This window comes from Sciurus vulgaris (assembly GCF_902686455.1).
Source record: "Sciurus vulgaris genome assembly, chromosome: 6".
NCBI classification, from domain to species: domain Eukaryota; kingdom Metazoa; phylum Chordata; class Mammalia; order Rodentia; family Sciuridae; genus Sciurus; species Sciurus vulgaris.
The window spans coordinates 35,950,154-35,966,410 of NC_136466.1; the positions used below are offsets into that span (position 1 = coordinate 35,950,154).

At 37.8% G+C, this 16,257-nt stretch overlaps 2 protein-coding genes across 5 annotated transcripts in view; one reads left to right on the forward strand and one right to left on the reverse strand.

Annotated features, from left to right (window-relative positions):
• CNOT6 (CCR4-NOT transcription complex subunit 6) overlaps nt 1-9,806 on the forward strand; it is an 88,969-nt gene extending 79,163 nt beyond the window's left edge. For all 3 annotated transcript variants that reach the window (XM_079144165.1, XM_079144166.1, XM_079144167.1), the window contains one exon: nt 1,913-9,806. In XM_079144165.1, coding sequence (XP_079000291.1) covers nt 1,913-2,125 — 213 coding nt within the window. In that variant the 3' untranslated portion in view covers nt 2,126-9,806. The remainder of the gene's footprint in view (nt 1-1,912) is intronic.
• A 1,215-nt stretch (nt 9,807-11,021) lies between these two features.
• SCGB3A1 (secretoglobin family 3A member 1) lies at nt 11,022-14,630 on the reverse strand. Of its 2 annotated transcripts, XM_079144273.1 has the most exons (3): nt 14,419-14,630; nt 13,525-13,760; nt 11,022-13,120 (listed from the first exon to the last, which is right to left on the reverse strand). In XM_079144273.1, the coding sequence occupies exons 1-3, from the start codon at nt 14,471-14,473 to the stop codon at nt 13,097-13,099; spliced, it is 315 nt and encodes a 104-aa protein (XP_079000399.1). In that variant the 5' UTR covers nt 14,474-14,630; the 3' UTR covers nt 11,022-13,096. The 2 variants fall into 2 exon arrangements, with proteins under 2 accessions (XP_079000399.1, XP_079000398.1); XM_079144272.1 differs by having other exon boundaries at nt 11,022-13,760.
• Between the last annotated feature and the right edge of the window lie 1,627 nt (nt 14,631-16,257).

Genomic DNA, 16,257 nt, shown 5'->3' on the forward strand with positions numbered 1-16,257 from the left:
TTCATGTTTTTAAAACCCTCACTTTTTCCAGCAAATTTTATAATTTCAGTAAGTCTTTAAAATGTGGGTATATGTTCAGACTGGAATTAAGCAACCTCAAGTTCTTTGAAAGCAATATACTTTTAATTGCTTTTCTATAGAATTCCGTGTGATTAATGTCATATCTTTACTTTCTCAATAATCTGTTAGAATATTTCCCAGCACGAGAAGTCACATGAAATAATGATAGTAAATCAATTCCTGGGTTATCTTTTACCTTTTGGGGGCAGAATGTTTCTTACATGTTCATTACGAATAGCCGATATGCAGTACTGTAATACTAATTGCATATCAGGTGAGATGAGGCATCCTTTTATAGTCTATTTTAAATGAAACTGTAATTCATTGAGTGCTAGAATATGATTTACATTAGCTATTTTTAAGTGTTTCTAAAATATATTTATGTGTCTTCTTACACAATTAACAGCTTTTAGTGTGGTGTGTCTCTTATTTTGAGATCAGTGGTTGTTTAGAACTATGTGACTTTGTTCAGTTGCTCTTTTTAGTTATTTTCTGCATTTCTGTTTTCCTACACCCCAGTTTCTATTTTTGTCTGTTAGATATAAACGAGTTTAGTTAGAGTCTCAGGAGCTCTTGTACCTTAAAATGTAGAAATTATGACCTCTGTTTGTCCTTAAGAGCTCCTTCCTTTTAGATTCATAGGCAGACTGAAGAGAGGCAAGAGTAATAATCAAAGGGTGGGAGAAATTACAGGTTGGTTGGTTGGTTTCCTCCTCTCCTTCCCTCCCTTCCTTTCATTTCTGTTCCTGATACAGAGAGAGGAAGAAGGCATTTGTGTGCTTCAGTGCCTTTGGCCAAGAGCAGGTAGAGGAGGAGTTGAAGTTACAGGAGGAGAGGGGCAAAACCAGCAGACCCATAACTATGTGCTAGAAGCTATAGAGACAGGTAACTTCCTGTTACTATGACAAAATACCTGAGATAATTAACTTATAAAGTTTTATTTTGGGTCACAGTTTTGGAGTATCTAGTGCATGATTGAGTAGCCCCATGACTTTTAGATCTCTGGCAAGGCAGCATATCATGGTGGGAGGACATGGTAGAGCAAACTGCTCACCTAATCAGCCAAGAAGCAAAGTCAGAAAAAAAGAAAGTGGAGGGGCAGTGATCACATAATTCCTTTAAGGCATGCCTTCAGTGACCTATGGACCTCTCATAAAACCCTACCTCTTACAGGTCTGAAGGATCACCCCCAATAGAATGCCACTCTAGGGACCAAGCCTTTAAATACATGGACCTTTGGAGAACAGTCAGCATCAAAACTGTAGTAGATTTCAATCACACATAAGAAAATGTAATTACTCCTTGGGGTGGACATTAGCAAGAGAAGAAAATCGGGGGTTAAATGGGTGGGAGCAGGATTTAGGAAGATCTGTGGAAAATGAACCTGACATTTGAAGGATAAGAATAACTGGATGACAAATAAATAGAAGGAAGTATTTTGGGCAGAAGAGACAGCATGTGTGCAAACCCTGGGGCAGGAAAAAGCTTAGCACCTACAAAATGCCTTCTTCCCCCACCCACCCAAAAGGCTTCTATGGTAGTAGAGTAGTGAGCAAGAAGTTAAGAAAGAGAAGCAGAGGAAGTATCATGAAGGGTCTTTTAGGTTTCTTAGCATTATTTGGTAAAGATCCAGATAGGAAGAATACTTCCTTGGGCTAAGTTTGACATTCGTGTGACCATTTGGTTTCTATAGTACTACGCCTCTTGCTATAAGCTAGTAAATTTCTTTTGTTTTGTTTACCAAACATGAATGTAAGAGTATGTCCCAAACATTCAGTATTTCAGTGTTATCTTATGTGGGGCCTTGTTTTTTTTTTTTTTTTTTTTCCCCCCCTTTTTTCTTGTTTTTCAGGGTATAATTGACTACATCTTCTATTCTAAACCTCAGCTGAACACTTTAGGCATCCTGGGACCTCTGGACCACCATTGGCTAGTTGAGAATAATATCAGTGGCTGTCCACACCCACTTATCCCCTCCGACCACTTCTCACTTTTTGCACAACTGGAGCTCTTACTGCCATTCCTGCCCCAAGTTAATGGCATTCACCTTCCTGGCAGGAGGTAGTCAAGTACCTACAGAGAATAACCTCAGTTTTATTTGTAAACTTGTGAAAATCTGAATATAGCGGAGTGAGGTTTGCCACTAGGGATTTTTCTTAATGATGATTTGGATTTTCAATCTGATTATTTGAAACAAGGATAAAGTAAGAAAGCCAGGTGCTAGCAACTGACAAATTCTGAGCCCAATATGCTTTATATACTGCTAGACAGGGATTGGTGTGTTTGCACCTATCTTTAATTTGTTACAAGTAATTTTCCTGTTTCTTCTATCCAATATAATATTTTCATGCCTTGAAATAGGAAAATGTTTGAACAGCATATTCTCTTTGCACAGAAATCTGTAGCACTACTTTTTTGAGGCCAGTAGTAACATCCAGAGACCATTCTTCCAGACTTTACTTCCTCCTTTTTCAGACTTGTTTGTAAAATATAGAATTTGAATTTAGCCTTGATGATTGTATATGATCCACAGAAGACCTGATTATGACATTTTGTACTTAAAAAAATCAGATTTGAAAATGATTGTATTGTAAACTAAGGCTAAATTTTTTTGTTTTTAAACCTGTTTCCTGTGTTCTGAAGGCCAGCTTGTAAAAGAGTTGCAACAGACTTTCTCTGCAATGATTTGCACTGTTAGGGTTTTGTTAGCCCTTTTGTACTACTTTATTTTTAAATTGAGAACATTTGTTCTTTAAATCTAAGTCTGCTTAAACCTTAGGATGTTTTCTTGGACCAGAAGCAACTTATTCATGAATTTCTGAATTTTTACAAAAACTCTCTCTACCAGGACAGATAAGCTGAACCATGATCTATAGGCATTTATGGACTGAACATGATAGATAATTATATGTACATTCTGATATTTTTAAACTTTTGACTGTTTTTAAGTTTAAAACTTATAGCTGCTTAGGTACAGCTTCTTAACTCCTCTTTGAGACATTTCCTGTCCTATTTCCACTGTGCCTGCCTAAATTTGTTCTCACCAAGCACTGCCTGTGCATGCAGAGAAAATCTGTGCATCCTCTTTTATATTTTTTAAATACTGTTTAACATTTGTGAGAATTTTATGAAAATGCTTTTGTATGAGCTGTGGCTTTTTTCTCATTGTGAAGCATTGAATATCATATTTTGGAACATGTTCATAGGGTGGGTCCCTGGGTCTTTGTATACCAGACCCAAGCACTGCTTCTAGGTGTCATTGCACAGTGCTATTTGTCACCCAGAATACTACTATCATGTGAATTCTTTTTGGTTATGTATTTTTTTAATCATTCCTTTTTTAAGAAAAAGTAATTTTCTGTTTATGAAGCAGTATGAATTAGATGTATTTTCAAAACAGGTCCCTAAGGCAATTCTTCAGATCATTTTTAAAGTGACTAAGTCATTTTAATGTCAACCAAGATAAAAGTTATGTGTATCCTGTGTTTTGCCCATAGTGCCATTAGTAGATTTGAGATTAAAGCCAGCTTTAACTGTGCAAAGTTAAATTGTATATGTTCTGTTCTTGTTCATTCTTCTCTCAAAAATCAAATGAATTTAGAGGGAGCTAACTGCTTTTGTTTCAACTGCAGGCAGGGGAGCAAAAGGACACCATGTGAGCATTAAGAAAAAAAATTGTTGAGTGTTAGTAACAATTTTTATACAGAGAATGAGTCATTTTGGATAATGACTTAAAATTTTATGAAAAATATTCAGCACTTAAATGTGCTTATTCTGTTTTTAAGAGAAAATAAAATTATATACTGTTTAAATAATGATTTTTTTCTTTTTCTTTTTTCTTTTTTTTTTTCCCTGAAGAAATTCTTCAAAAGGTTTTGATCTTGAATCTTTGTCTTGGACCTAGTTTTTCTTTTAAGATTTTGTTTTGTTTTAATTTTTTAAAAAAATTTTTAAGATTTTGTTGTTGTGATGGTTTTTCTTTTATTTTTTTATTTTCTTTTTAAGTCATGATGACACCAAACATATCCAGTTTATAATCAGTTTATTGGAAAACTGGTATTGATGTAGAACCAGTACATAACTTTTTATGGTATGTTAGTTTTGGTTTGGTTTCTTCTTCTTCTTCTTTTTTTTTTTTCTTTTCTTTCTTTCTTTTTTTTAAAGTGTGAATAAAGGTGTGTTTACTTGTTTTTCCTAAACACTGTGTCGGTAATGTGCATCATGAGAATTTCCAGTGATGTTGAGCTGGAGCTGGTTGGACTGATGAGACCAAGGAAGCCACTTTTTCTATGACCTGCATTGTGTAATCATGGGTCCAGAGAGCTTTGTGGAAAGGAAGTGGAGGAGCACTTAACTCATTTTGTATGTGTTAATGAAAGATGTATTCTTTTCATAGATGCTGGAGCTAGAGCGCACTTGTTAGATGCTAAAGGTTTGAGCTTTACACATGATGTTTTCATCTGTATTTGTTATTGTCTACAATAATAGAATTTAAAATTTTGAATTTGGAGGCAGCATATTAAGATATAATGGCCTGTTATGTCTTGAAAATACTTGGTTTTGCCTCTTTCAGTCATACCACATTCTGTGGGTCAGCTTGAACAGCCTCTCCATCTTATGTAGATAGTGATAATTGAACCAAGAGTGTAGATTTACAACTGTAACCTTCAAAAGAGAAAGAAAATATTTTGAGTCTATAGAGAATAAACAGTCACACCAAAATAGATTATACTTTGTTAAGCAAGGTCTTATGTTTTAAGTATTTTCTGTGTCCTGAATAATTTCCAGTAATCTATATTCACTGAAATGCAATAAAACTAGTCCATTTCACAGTGTAGATATTTTTCAGAAATTCTGTGATGAACATATTTAATGTTTTGCCATAATGTAATTTCAGTGTTCTTGCAGGAGAAATCCAAATTAGGAAAGTTTTACAGAAAATTTGGGGTGTGTTTTATGTTTTAAAGATGAGAAATCTGGAGGCACACAATTCCTTGTTGTAAATCTCTTGAAGTACAGTTTACCATATTAGTGGTAACTTATTTATGCCTTGAGAATTAAAAATAATGTTCATCAAGATTAATTTATGGTATAATTTACTAAAGTTGTAGAAAATAAATTGTTGATTGCAACTTTAATAGTCCCAGAAGATAAGCAAAGAACATCTCCAAGAAATGTGTTTTTGTTTGTATTTTTATTTGATTTGTAACAACCAGGAAAACATTTTTAGGGTTAGCACTTTTGAAACCTAAGGACATCATTAAATTTGGTAGTGTGCACTTCTGAATATTGAAATTGTAATTTCAAAGCTCTTCTAAGATTCAGTTTTTCAAAAATAACATTCAGTTTTTAGAGTTTCACTTTTTTACTATTTAAACTTACGGAATTTAGTTTCCATCATGATTTCAGGGTTGGGGGCCATGTCATATAAAGACAAAAGCCAACCTACGCAAAACAATCATAGCACTTTGGTCTTTTAATGAATCATTCAGAATATTCAGTATATATATTGCAGATCACTCATAGAACACCTTAAGCAAGTATTTCTCCCCCACTCAAAAGCAGTATTTTAAGATGTTTGCTTTGCTTTTCTTTTTGGTTACATACATTTTAAAAACTGGTATGTTGATGTGGTGTCTAAAATAGAGTATCTAGTCTTTTTATTCACAGTACATTATATTGTGTAATGCACTGGACTATCTCTTGTTTACCATTCATATAACAAAACCCAGCACATTATCTGCACTAAGCTCTAAGAATGTCACATTTGCCTAGGCAGCTCTTTGATAAGGGTAATGGGAAACTGAATTTATACCATATGGACTGGTGGTAACAAGGGCTTATACTGTTCTTTTCAGTGGAACCTTCTTGGTCAAATTGTAACTAGCTAGTATTATATTTATATACAGGGTCTCTTTTCTTTACCGATGTATTTTCCTACTCATAGCCAACCAATAAATTCAATATCTGTTTCAAATATTTTTAAAGTGTAATTTGTATAGTTGTAGTACTTAGGTTTGAGGAAAATAAATGTTAATCAGCAGACCACATATTTAAATTCTGAGTCATCTGGGACAGGGTTATAACTCACCCTTTCAAAGGGAAGAGTGAATGGGGACAGGGCCGCAATATGGGGAAATGGTGTAAAGTATGTATTTCCTTATTGGCTGTCTTATTCTGTATAACACTCATATCTTTGCCAAAGTTCAATTTTATATTTAGGCGCCTAATGATTTATTTGCATTTCGGATTTTTGTTGTTGCCATATACCTCATAATATAAGAAATGGGCTGATGTGTCTTACGTCTTTTGGAAGGAGGTGGACATATTTTAAATAAATGCTTTTAAATACAGTAGCAAACATTGTGTTGGAATTATACTAATTTATTGTATGTTTTACATGTTGCATGTTTATTTTGTTGTATATGTAACCTTTAAAACTGTGTGACTTTCCAAGTCTTCAGATGTGGGCATAATTATAGTTGAGAGAAAAACATTGATTTGCTTTTTAGAAACTAGTTCTATAACAATAAATGTAAATTTCATGTATGTGCTGGATAAACAATTGTTTAAAATCAAGACAATTTAGAGAAATGTTTGCGGAAGTGTCCCATTCTTATAATAATCTTGCTCCTCCATGTAATCCAAAAATAAGTATATAAAAGGTAATGAAAGTATGGGTGCCATGTTATTTCATAAATTCTAACCAGTGTTTCTTTTAGAGGAATAAGTACCTAAAGAAACATGAGTTGAAATATATTTAGAATAACATCAGGTTTTAGGTAACAGTGTTTATGTTGCCAGGGTTCTTTTCGGCTAATATTTACATATTCAAATTTAGGTCAGTTTTAAAATAAGTTTTCACAAATACTACAAAGACAGTTTTAACAGGATATATATTGAAAGAATCTTGCAAAAGATGGCTTTTATGAGAATCCTAGGATGACATGAGAAATATTTTATAAGTAAATTTGTCCTTATTAATAGCCAGAAGTCAGAATATTAATAAGTTCTTTAAGTGAGTCTATCCAGTCTATAGCTAGGAATTAGAAAAGTGCTGGATTTTTCAGGGTAGATTAAAAACCAGTTTCTATGGTTTCCTTAGCACATGTAACGTTTCCACATAAATAAGATATTACTTTGATTTGTTTTAGCTGCAAACTTCAAATCTCTCTACTCTCTCTAAATGCTATTAAATTATTTTGAATCTAAAGAAACTTTTGCTTACTCTGTGAATGTGACCTGATATGGGCTTCAGGAACTCCTGTTGCCTGATACTTTCCAACTTAATTAGCAAAGTAAATCTAAGCCACTGGGCACAGATTCAGTGGGTGAAAGGACTACATATTATCAGTCCAATGGTGAATCATGATGTGTAATGTCAAAACACTTTTCTTGGTCATATACTGATCAATACTCATTTATAATTGAGACATTTAGAATTGTAGATGTTCTGCTTAGTTTGAAAGTAGATATTTACAGGTACAATCCTTGTGCTTCGTTGATTGTTATAATCAAATGCAATAAGTGCTAAAGCTATACCACTTATGCAGGAAGCAACTGTCTTCATGGGTCTGTAAAATCTCAGAGGTAACCTCTGAGCAATGTTTTGAGGGACTAAGAACTTCTTTCCAGGGTAAGTAATAGGAACTCTAATAAAGGCCTTTGTGGAATATCTTTAACTATAAATGGAATGGATTTTGAACATAATGTGTGCCCATGGGTGTAGAGTGCACCTGTGAAGTGACTGGACTGGAACATGATGAGCAAAGTCAGTGCCTTTAGAACCTGACCCACATGCCAAAAGTTTGAACTTCATTCAGTAGGTGATGTAAAGAGCCACACAAGATTTTAAATGGGAGTAGCATTACTAGATTTTTGTTCTAAAAAGATACCACCCAGCAATATATGTTGAATGAATGAGAAAAATAAGACTAATTGGTGTCAGACTAAACTGACTTCTGGTGTAGTTCAGTTGACATAGGTTAAACTGAGGAGAGCTTGCAGAGAAGAAAAAGAAGGGAAATTTGAAAAGTTTGGGAAATAGAATAAATGAGAACCTCAATTTCTGCTTCACAGGTCGGTGAAGAGACAGGTGAATGAGTTTTGTCTAGACTCATTGTTTTCATTAGAGTAAACCCTGATTTGACCTGTGCTATGTCTTGGCCCTCCACTTTTCTTTATTGATTTGACAAAGGTATTTAATCAAAGAATTTTCTCATTTGTTATACTGTTTCCAAATACCTTTAATTCAGATTTTAGTCTGAATTAAATTCAGATTTAGCCTTTACTAAACAACTAATTACAGAAAATAGTTTTTAAAGCTTGTTTTATAAGGCTTTTTATATTACTGAAAATGGTTTTAAGTGAAAAAGACTGCCTTCCAGATAGATTACTGGTAAGGCTAAGCATTAGAACATATATAAATAAAACAATACTTAACAGATCAAAGGGATCCAAGAATTCCTGTTTTCTCTTGTGCAAAGGTTTAGCTCTGTTCGTTAGCAGCCTTTATGAATGATTTTTGAGCACTTGAACTATGACTATTATCTGAATATTTAATGCAGACAGCAGGAGTTGCTATACCTATGTATATCATAATTCATACCTAAATTGAGAATTGAAATCATGCAAAATATATTCTCTAGTCATTGAAGTAAAGTTAGATATGAAGTTGGGAAGTTCAGAATTATGTGGAATAACAGGTTAAAGAAAAAGGCATTTGGAAAATTCTCTGAAATAAGTGAAAAGATAACATACTAAAAACATGGTATGCATCAAAAACGATGCTTAAAGGGAAAATTATAGTTGCAAAGAATTATGTTAAAGACAAAAAGACCTCAAATGAATAACCTTTCATCATAAAATTGTAGAAAACAAACAGCCAACCAAACCTAAAGCGAATGTTAAGGAAATAAAAAGGATTAGAGCCGAGATTCATGGCATAAAAAAGAATAACATGGAAAATCAAAACCTGAAAGTTAGTTTTTTGGAAAAATCAGTGAAATTTGTAAGTCTTTAAACTGAAAAGGAAAAAAACCCCACAACTGTGCACAATAAAATCAGGCATGAAGGTTACTATTAACCTTACAGAGTAAGGAGTATTATGGAATACTATAGTCAATTGTGTGCCACTGGATTAGGTAAAGAAGATAGAATGAAAAAATTCTTGGAAAGATACTACCAAAATTGACTCAAGAAGAAACAGAACATCTGAATAGCTCTATGTTTCTTCTTATTACTTTTCTGGTTTAAGAAAAGTATTGACAAAATTTAAATCAGTTCTGACACAAAAGATTGAATTAGTTATGGAACAACAACAAAAATCTTAGGGAAGGAAAAGCCCATCCAGATGACTTCTCTGGTAAATTCTACCAAATATAAAAATAATTGATAAAAGTTTTGTTTCTTAATTTTATAGACATCAATTTAAAATTCTTAAAAAATGGAAAACTTAACCCCTCCTTAGTCCACTATTACTACCCTGATAACTCCTGATATCAAAACTGGACAACTCTAAGACTAACTGCTTCAAAGGTGTTATATACTTTCATTAGGTGTATGTTGTCTAATTGTCTTTTTGTGGTATTAGCAATCTTGATCAACATTAACTTTATAGAATTTGCAAAATGATAACCGGTATTATTCCTTTGCTTACATTTTGTAAAACAAAAAATTCATCAAATGTTAGTGACCCGTGGCACAGATTTTATCAAAGGCAGGGTACATTCCTGATTATCACTTTTCAAAGTAATGAATTGATTTCCCTGTGTCCTCCAAAGGTGACCAAACAAGCCATTTTTCTCCTTTATGAAATATGTGTACGTTTATAACATTGGGTGAATTTTGTCTGGTGCAGCCATTACCATTACTAGTGTTCTAAATTAATTCATCTTCAACTCATGGGAGTTTTATTCAGATTGGTCCCTGTGTCTTTTGGGCAAACCCTCATAGTCTTGGTAGCTGCACCTCTTGTGAGAAATTATCTTTTTTTGTTTCCTGCTCCAGACCTGGAATCCGCCATTAATCCACACTTTCTGGTTCCTAAAGTGGGAAGTAATATCTAGAGACCAAATCTAGATGCAAGAATTCTGTCTTACTGCTGTTAGATGAGACAATTTCTAGATTGTTTTAGGGAACAGAGATGAGAACCCCACCACCACCACCAAAAATAAAATGAGTCGAGCACTTACACATCATTCTGATCTTGAACCCTACTTTTTAAATATGAAGTATTTATTGTTTGTGCTGCCAGTGTATATAAAATAATTATCCTGTGAAGTAGAAATTAATGAAATTCAGGTAGATGTTAAGGCTGACAAAAGTAGAAGTTATATTATGGTACATGTATTATAGGGAAGCTTTTGTACAGGCTTCTGATTTAGCTCTCTTGAATATTGACTGACTCATAAGCAGTGATTTGGGAAACCTCTGAAAGATTGATTTGATTGAACAGACTTTCTGGGGATCTGAAGGGGATTGTCCTTGAAGATACTTTAGTCTGTAGGGGATCATGCTGAGCATTCTACAGATGGCATTGTTGCAAGTCTGTGGCTTCCTGGGAAACCGTGCTTGTTGGGCATGGCCTCCAGCCAGAGCTGCTGAACCACTTTATATCTGTAACACTGAAGGAGCCAGACATGGAGCACTCGTCTCTAGGGTTTTTACTTAACCTTAATGATTATTAAATCAGTATCTTCTTTTAACTTGGCCCAGAAATCTTAGGTTTCAGTGGCATTCGCATAGTCCATTTGATTCATCACAGAAAATGCAGAGAATGGCCTTACGATAGAACCACCAAGAAAAGTTAGATTATTTTGGCAGTTCTTATCCTTGGGGTTTAACTCCTCCCACCCCCAGGATGTAAAGTACTATATTTTCACATTACTTGAAATAGTTGCTCTATAGTGCTGCTGACACTAAAAGGTTTTATTTCAACTTTAGATATTGTCTTTAAAAACATTTTGGTCTTTCGTAGCAATGTAGAATATTTACATGGTTATAATGTCAAAGTGGCAAAATATTTTTAAAAAATCTACTCTTTGAATTCCCTCTCTCCCAACATGTAACCATTTTTAAACATTTTATCCTGTCATTGTGTATGTAGCTGGAGATTACACTTGGGAGCACTCTACTGCTTAGCTACATTGCTAGTCCTTTTTATTCTGAGGCAGGGTCTCTTGCTAAGTTGCTCAACCTAACCTGAACACTTGTTATCCTCCTGCATCAACTTCCTAAGCAGCTGGACTTATGGGCATGCACCTGATTTTGGAATAGCCTTTTGAAGATGTAAGTTAGGTGTCAACTTGAAGACCTGTACCCTGTAAACTATGGAACAGGTCAGTGTACACTGTAGTACCTTAAATGGTAAAGTGGAGTTGATACTGGGCAAAGGAGAAGTTGAATAGTAACAGACATAAAGGCTTTGTAAGATTCCATGAGGTACCAAGGTGCGGTGAGGACCCTTCATATTTGTCCCAGCTTACATTAACTAGTTGTTGAATGCAGACTGCCTCAGGTGTAGGGGAATAACCTTTGAAGAGATGAATTTCTTTGAGGGCAATGCCCAGAAAGCAACTCAACTGGTTGCTATCAGTTACCAGTGCCCCAAGAGCAATGGAAATGAACAGAAAATCTGGGCAGCATGCTACAGCATTTACTACAGTTCAAGTTTAAATGCACTGTTCATTTATACTTTTTTTTTTTTTTTTTTTCTTCATATAAGAGGTTTGGGGACCAGCTTCAGGATTATGTTGGTCTCTTTCCTCTGAGCACTTTTATTTTCTCTCCATTATTTTCCTGGGTAGATTCCACAGGTGAAGGGAGGATACTAGGATCTTCTTAGATAGGGGTCCTTTGTCTAATACCACAAACCCACCTACGATCAGTTCCAATAAGTGGCATACAATGTCCCCCTGGTGGTTTACTTGGACATTTAATCCTGTTCATTAATTAAGGAATTGTTACTAGGCATCCTACAAAGAGATTGGATTCATAATATTCACAGAGGTTGACATGAAGTCATGTCAGGGTTTGCCCCTACCACCTTCCTCACCAGAGATGCATAACAATTCTTCTCATTGAGGTTCATAATCAGCCAGACCAACCTTCCACAAAGATCCATAACCCTTGACAATCTGTGGATTAAAGGGTTGATAATGATTTAAATTTCATCTGCATCCAGGTGGCCTCTTTCCTGTTTGTTTGTGAACTCATCAAAAGACCCCCCCCAAAAAGGGAAAAATTTAAATCCCTGGATATTCTTGTCAAAATAGGAACGGAAAAAGGTCAGTGCTGTTTTAATATAACAGATGAAAATGGATTTGGTTTGTTTACAATGAATGGATGGTCAAAGATGGAAACCCTTCACAGAAAGCACAATGCAGAATTAATTATGCCTTTAACAAAGTTTACTGGGTCGCTTTCCCTGAAATGGACATCAGTGTCCCAGTTCTGTGGGCAACTGTCCACCAACATTAGGCTTCAGTCCAGAAATGTTGGTTCCTCTATTAGAACAGGAGGAATCAAAGCCACTAGGTTATTTGAATGAAATCACATGGAAAGCAAGCAGATTTCCTGTATCCCTCAATGTTACTCCATTCCAAGGAAGAAATCTGTAAGTCAAGAGGATTCAAAACCTTTAAGTATTAGCAACAAATGGGTTTATTTGGTGTGGTCTCACCAATCTTCAAGGATTAGATAATTTTCATGCTTCATAAACACTTTTACAGAATGAAAATCTAACTGAATCCCAGTCACCTTTAATTTCTGACTGGTTCTCTTCCCCTATTCCCAGGCTTTTATTTGCTCCCTCCTTACCTCCCTCTCACACCTTATCTAATCTGGAGTATGACATTCTTGGTCCCCTATGGAGATTCTTTCAGGGAATAAAAAAAATCAAGTGCAAAATTACTCTTAGCCAAGTTTATTAAGAAAGGTAGAGGAAGGATGTGACCATTCGGGACCAGCAGCAGGATTTCTAGCCCTTCTAGGTGGATAGCTTCTTGTCCTCAGGCAGGGTTACTCCTGCCTTGGCTCAACCAAAGAAAGTCAGGGCCCCCTGGAAAAGAGAAATCAAGTTTGAGTGTGCCCCTTCACTGCCACCAGAGAACTGACATGAGGCCCTGGGCACCTGTGGCTACTCAAGTCAGGAAGGCAAGCACATCTGATGGCCCTACCTAGGGTTCTCAGGTGGCAAATGGGAAGTGAGCACCAGGACAAAGTACCACAGCCCAACTGGCAGCCTCCCTGAGACAAATGCATCCTGTACTGTGCCCCACTTGGGCCCTTTGCAGCCCCCCATGGTTCACACCCAAGATCAGAGCTTCTCCCAGGGGTATGGCTTGCTGGAATAGGACAAGAAGCAAGAACTCCCTGACAGTGGGCTGGATGCCTCATACGATTTTGAGGATAGCCAGGAAGGGACAACAACACAGAAAGGGGCTCCCAAGATGTCTTTGTTACCAGTAGTGTCTTCACAGCCCCCACGGCCTCGGGGCCCAGCTCAGTGACACACTTCCTGGAACCTTCAATGAGGTGCTCCACTGGGATGCCCAGGCTGGCCAGCATGATCTTCAGGGGGTTGAAGTAGGTGAAAGGGGGTTTGGGCACAGCCCCAGCCACAGCTTCCACAGCAGGGGCTAGGGCAGCTACAGGTTGGGCTACAGGCTTGACCACCGAGTCCACAAAGAAGGTGTCACCTGCCAACACATAGGAAGAATCTCACACCTGCACCCAGTGGGTTCTGAGGAGCCCACTGAACTGAGGATTCATCTGAGAGGACACCCAAAACCTGTGTAGATCATCCCCCTACTCCCAGTCCAAGCCCAGAGATAAGGAAAAGTGACCATGTAAACAGGAGATGGCTGCAGAGAGAGCTATGGGAAATGACCTGGAGGTGGAGGAAGAAGAGGTGATCTCTGCGCAGGCTGGAGGGCAGGCTTCCCAAAGGAGGGCACATTCATGCTGTGCCTTGAGGGTTGAGGAGACATTCACCAGACAGAGAACAGATGGGTGTTCCTAAATCAGTGCTGAAGCTTGCACTAGTCCAAGACTGGAGAGGGCCTGATGGCAGGTGGGTGAGGAGGCATAACCTAGGCAGGCAGTATGGTGAGAGGAAGAATGGCTGATCCTGGAAGGTTTCTAAGGCCAGAGGAAGGAAAAAGGGAACCCTGGAAGAGGGTAAGCAGACGGGCAGACTTATCCCTCTGGAGCACCAGAGGCAAAGCCGGGCAAACCAACATGAGTAGCCTGGTGCACTACAAAGGCAGCAGTGTCAGGACTGTCTGGAGTGGGGGCCAGGGAAGAGCAGATGTCTCTGGCAGGTCTTTCCTATGCCCAGGTTCCAAGGCCACTCACCATAGTTGCTGAGCAGGGACAGGTAGAGCACCAGGAAGGTGATGATGAGCTTCATGGCAGAGTAGGACTTTGTGGATGCCCCTGGAAACCTAAACAAGAACCTGGCCCTGAGGGCTTCATATATCCAGAGCTGGGGCCTCACCCCATCTTCCTGAGAGATGCATTGTTTGCTCAGCTAATAGGCAGAGTTGCAGCCAACTTCCTGCTCTGGCTGGTGGGTCCTGAGAAGCTCATGCCCCCTCCACCCCTGACTCCATCTCATTTGGGTCTTAGGAATTTCCTCTTGGCATGATCTCCTAGGCCACAGTACTGGGCTGTCCTGAGAAGAACTGAGGCTGTGGGTTTTGTCTCCACAAGGCCTACTCAGACTGGCACTCTTACTTTGTGGTCTGACCCCACCTTGCCTTCACCACAGTATAGGCACTGGGGCACAGGCACAGGTGCAGAACAGGCTTCTCACACAAGCAAGAGGCTGGGAGATGTGCATAGGTCCCAGGGCTGGGAGCTTGCAGAGCACACTGAATCACCAAATCTTCCCTCAGTTAAGGCAGGGTCCCTGATCCCATACCATGGATATGTTACGCACTGGGGCTACTCATGGCTCCTTCCAGTCCTGGGGAGCCAGGATGGTTGAGGAACTTCAGGTAGCCTCCCCAGATGATCAAGCCTCACTCCTGGCCCCCTCTTTGGTTGGGTACCGGCACTGATGCAAAGGACCTAGGACACTTTTCTTGCTTGAAAATCAGCTTTGAAAGCCTGTAGATTTCTCTGAAATATTCCTTATCATCTGTCACCTGCAGAACTGACAATGGAGGGAAAACACTGATACCCCTGAAACAATCAATGGGCGGAGCTAACTTTTTTAGGGAGTATCTTGGAATGGCCCCTACCATGCATAGAAGCATGCCTTGGCTTTTTGTGACTGGCATGGGTCTCCAGCCACCCTTGTGCTGCCATGACCATAAGTCCCCACAGTCCCACCTGCAGATAGCGTGTGGCTTCTAATAGCTGATCAGTGTGGCATATATACACACTGTTTCTGCTTGTTTCTAACATTTCATTGACACTTTTTGTCTGGGAAATTTTTGCATTATTAGCTAGGATGTGTATGTTTTGTTGGTCATTGGGAAAATAATTTCAATGGAAAATACATTTTTGAAGGTGGTGATGATTCATGACCTTCCAAGAGGTTTTCTGGAAGGAATACAGCTCATGAGACAGGAGCAAAACCACCTTTGTAACTAGGAACATAGTGGTCTCTGTGGCCTCACCCTTGTTCTCTGAAGGGGGCATTTGCCAAATGAACTCTATCTACTCATGGGCCACCCGCCCTCCTGAAAAGCCAGGACTTAGTCCCACCTTATTCATGACTTCGCTCTCTGTGGTCAACTTTGGTTTAAAAATATTAAATGGAAAATATCAGAAATAGATCATAATTTTAAATTGCATGCCAATCTCAGTGGTGTGATAAAATCTGGTGCTTTCCCACTCCATCCCACCCAGGTTGTAAATCACCCATTTGTTTAGTGCATACACAATGTATGAGCTACCCACCTGTCAGTAATTTAGTTGTCTGTGTGATTGATGTGCAACACTGCAGTGCTTGTATTCAAATAATATAATTCAAATAATACTTGTTTTACTTAATAATGTCCCAAACTACAAGACTATTAATGAAAAGGAGGCACTAGGACCTCAAATATTGAAGATAACTCTGGCACCTCGTAGCAATAATGTAGGGCATATTGAGGGAATATAATACACAGAGAGTTTGGTATTATTTAAGGTTCATGTATCCACGGGAAGTCTTGGAGCCTATCCCCCTCAGATAAGGGGAGA

Excerpts from the sequence above, each read along its gene's own strand:
- SCGB3A1 (XM_079144272.1), bottom strand. The coding sequence starts at position 14,473 with ATGAAGCTCATCATCACCTTCCTGGTGCTCTACCTGTCCCTGCTCAGC. Across the intron at positions 13,761-14,418 it reads GTCCCTGCTCAGCAACTATG|GTGACACCTTCTTTGTGGAC; the intron begins GTGAGTGGCCTT and ends ATGTGTTGGCAG.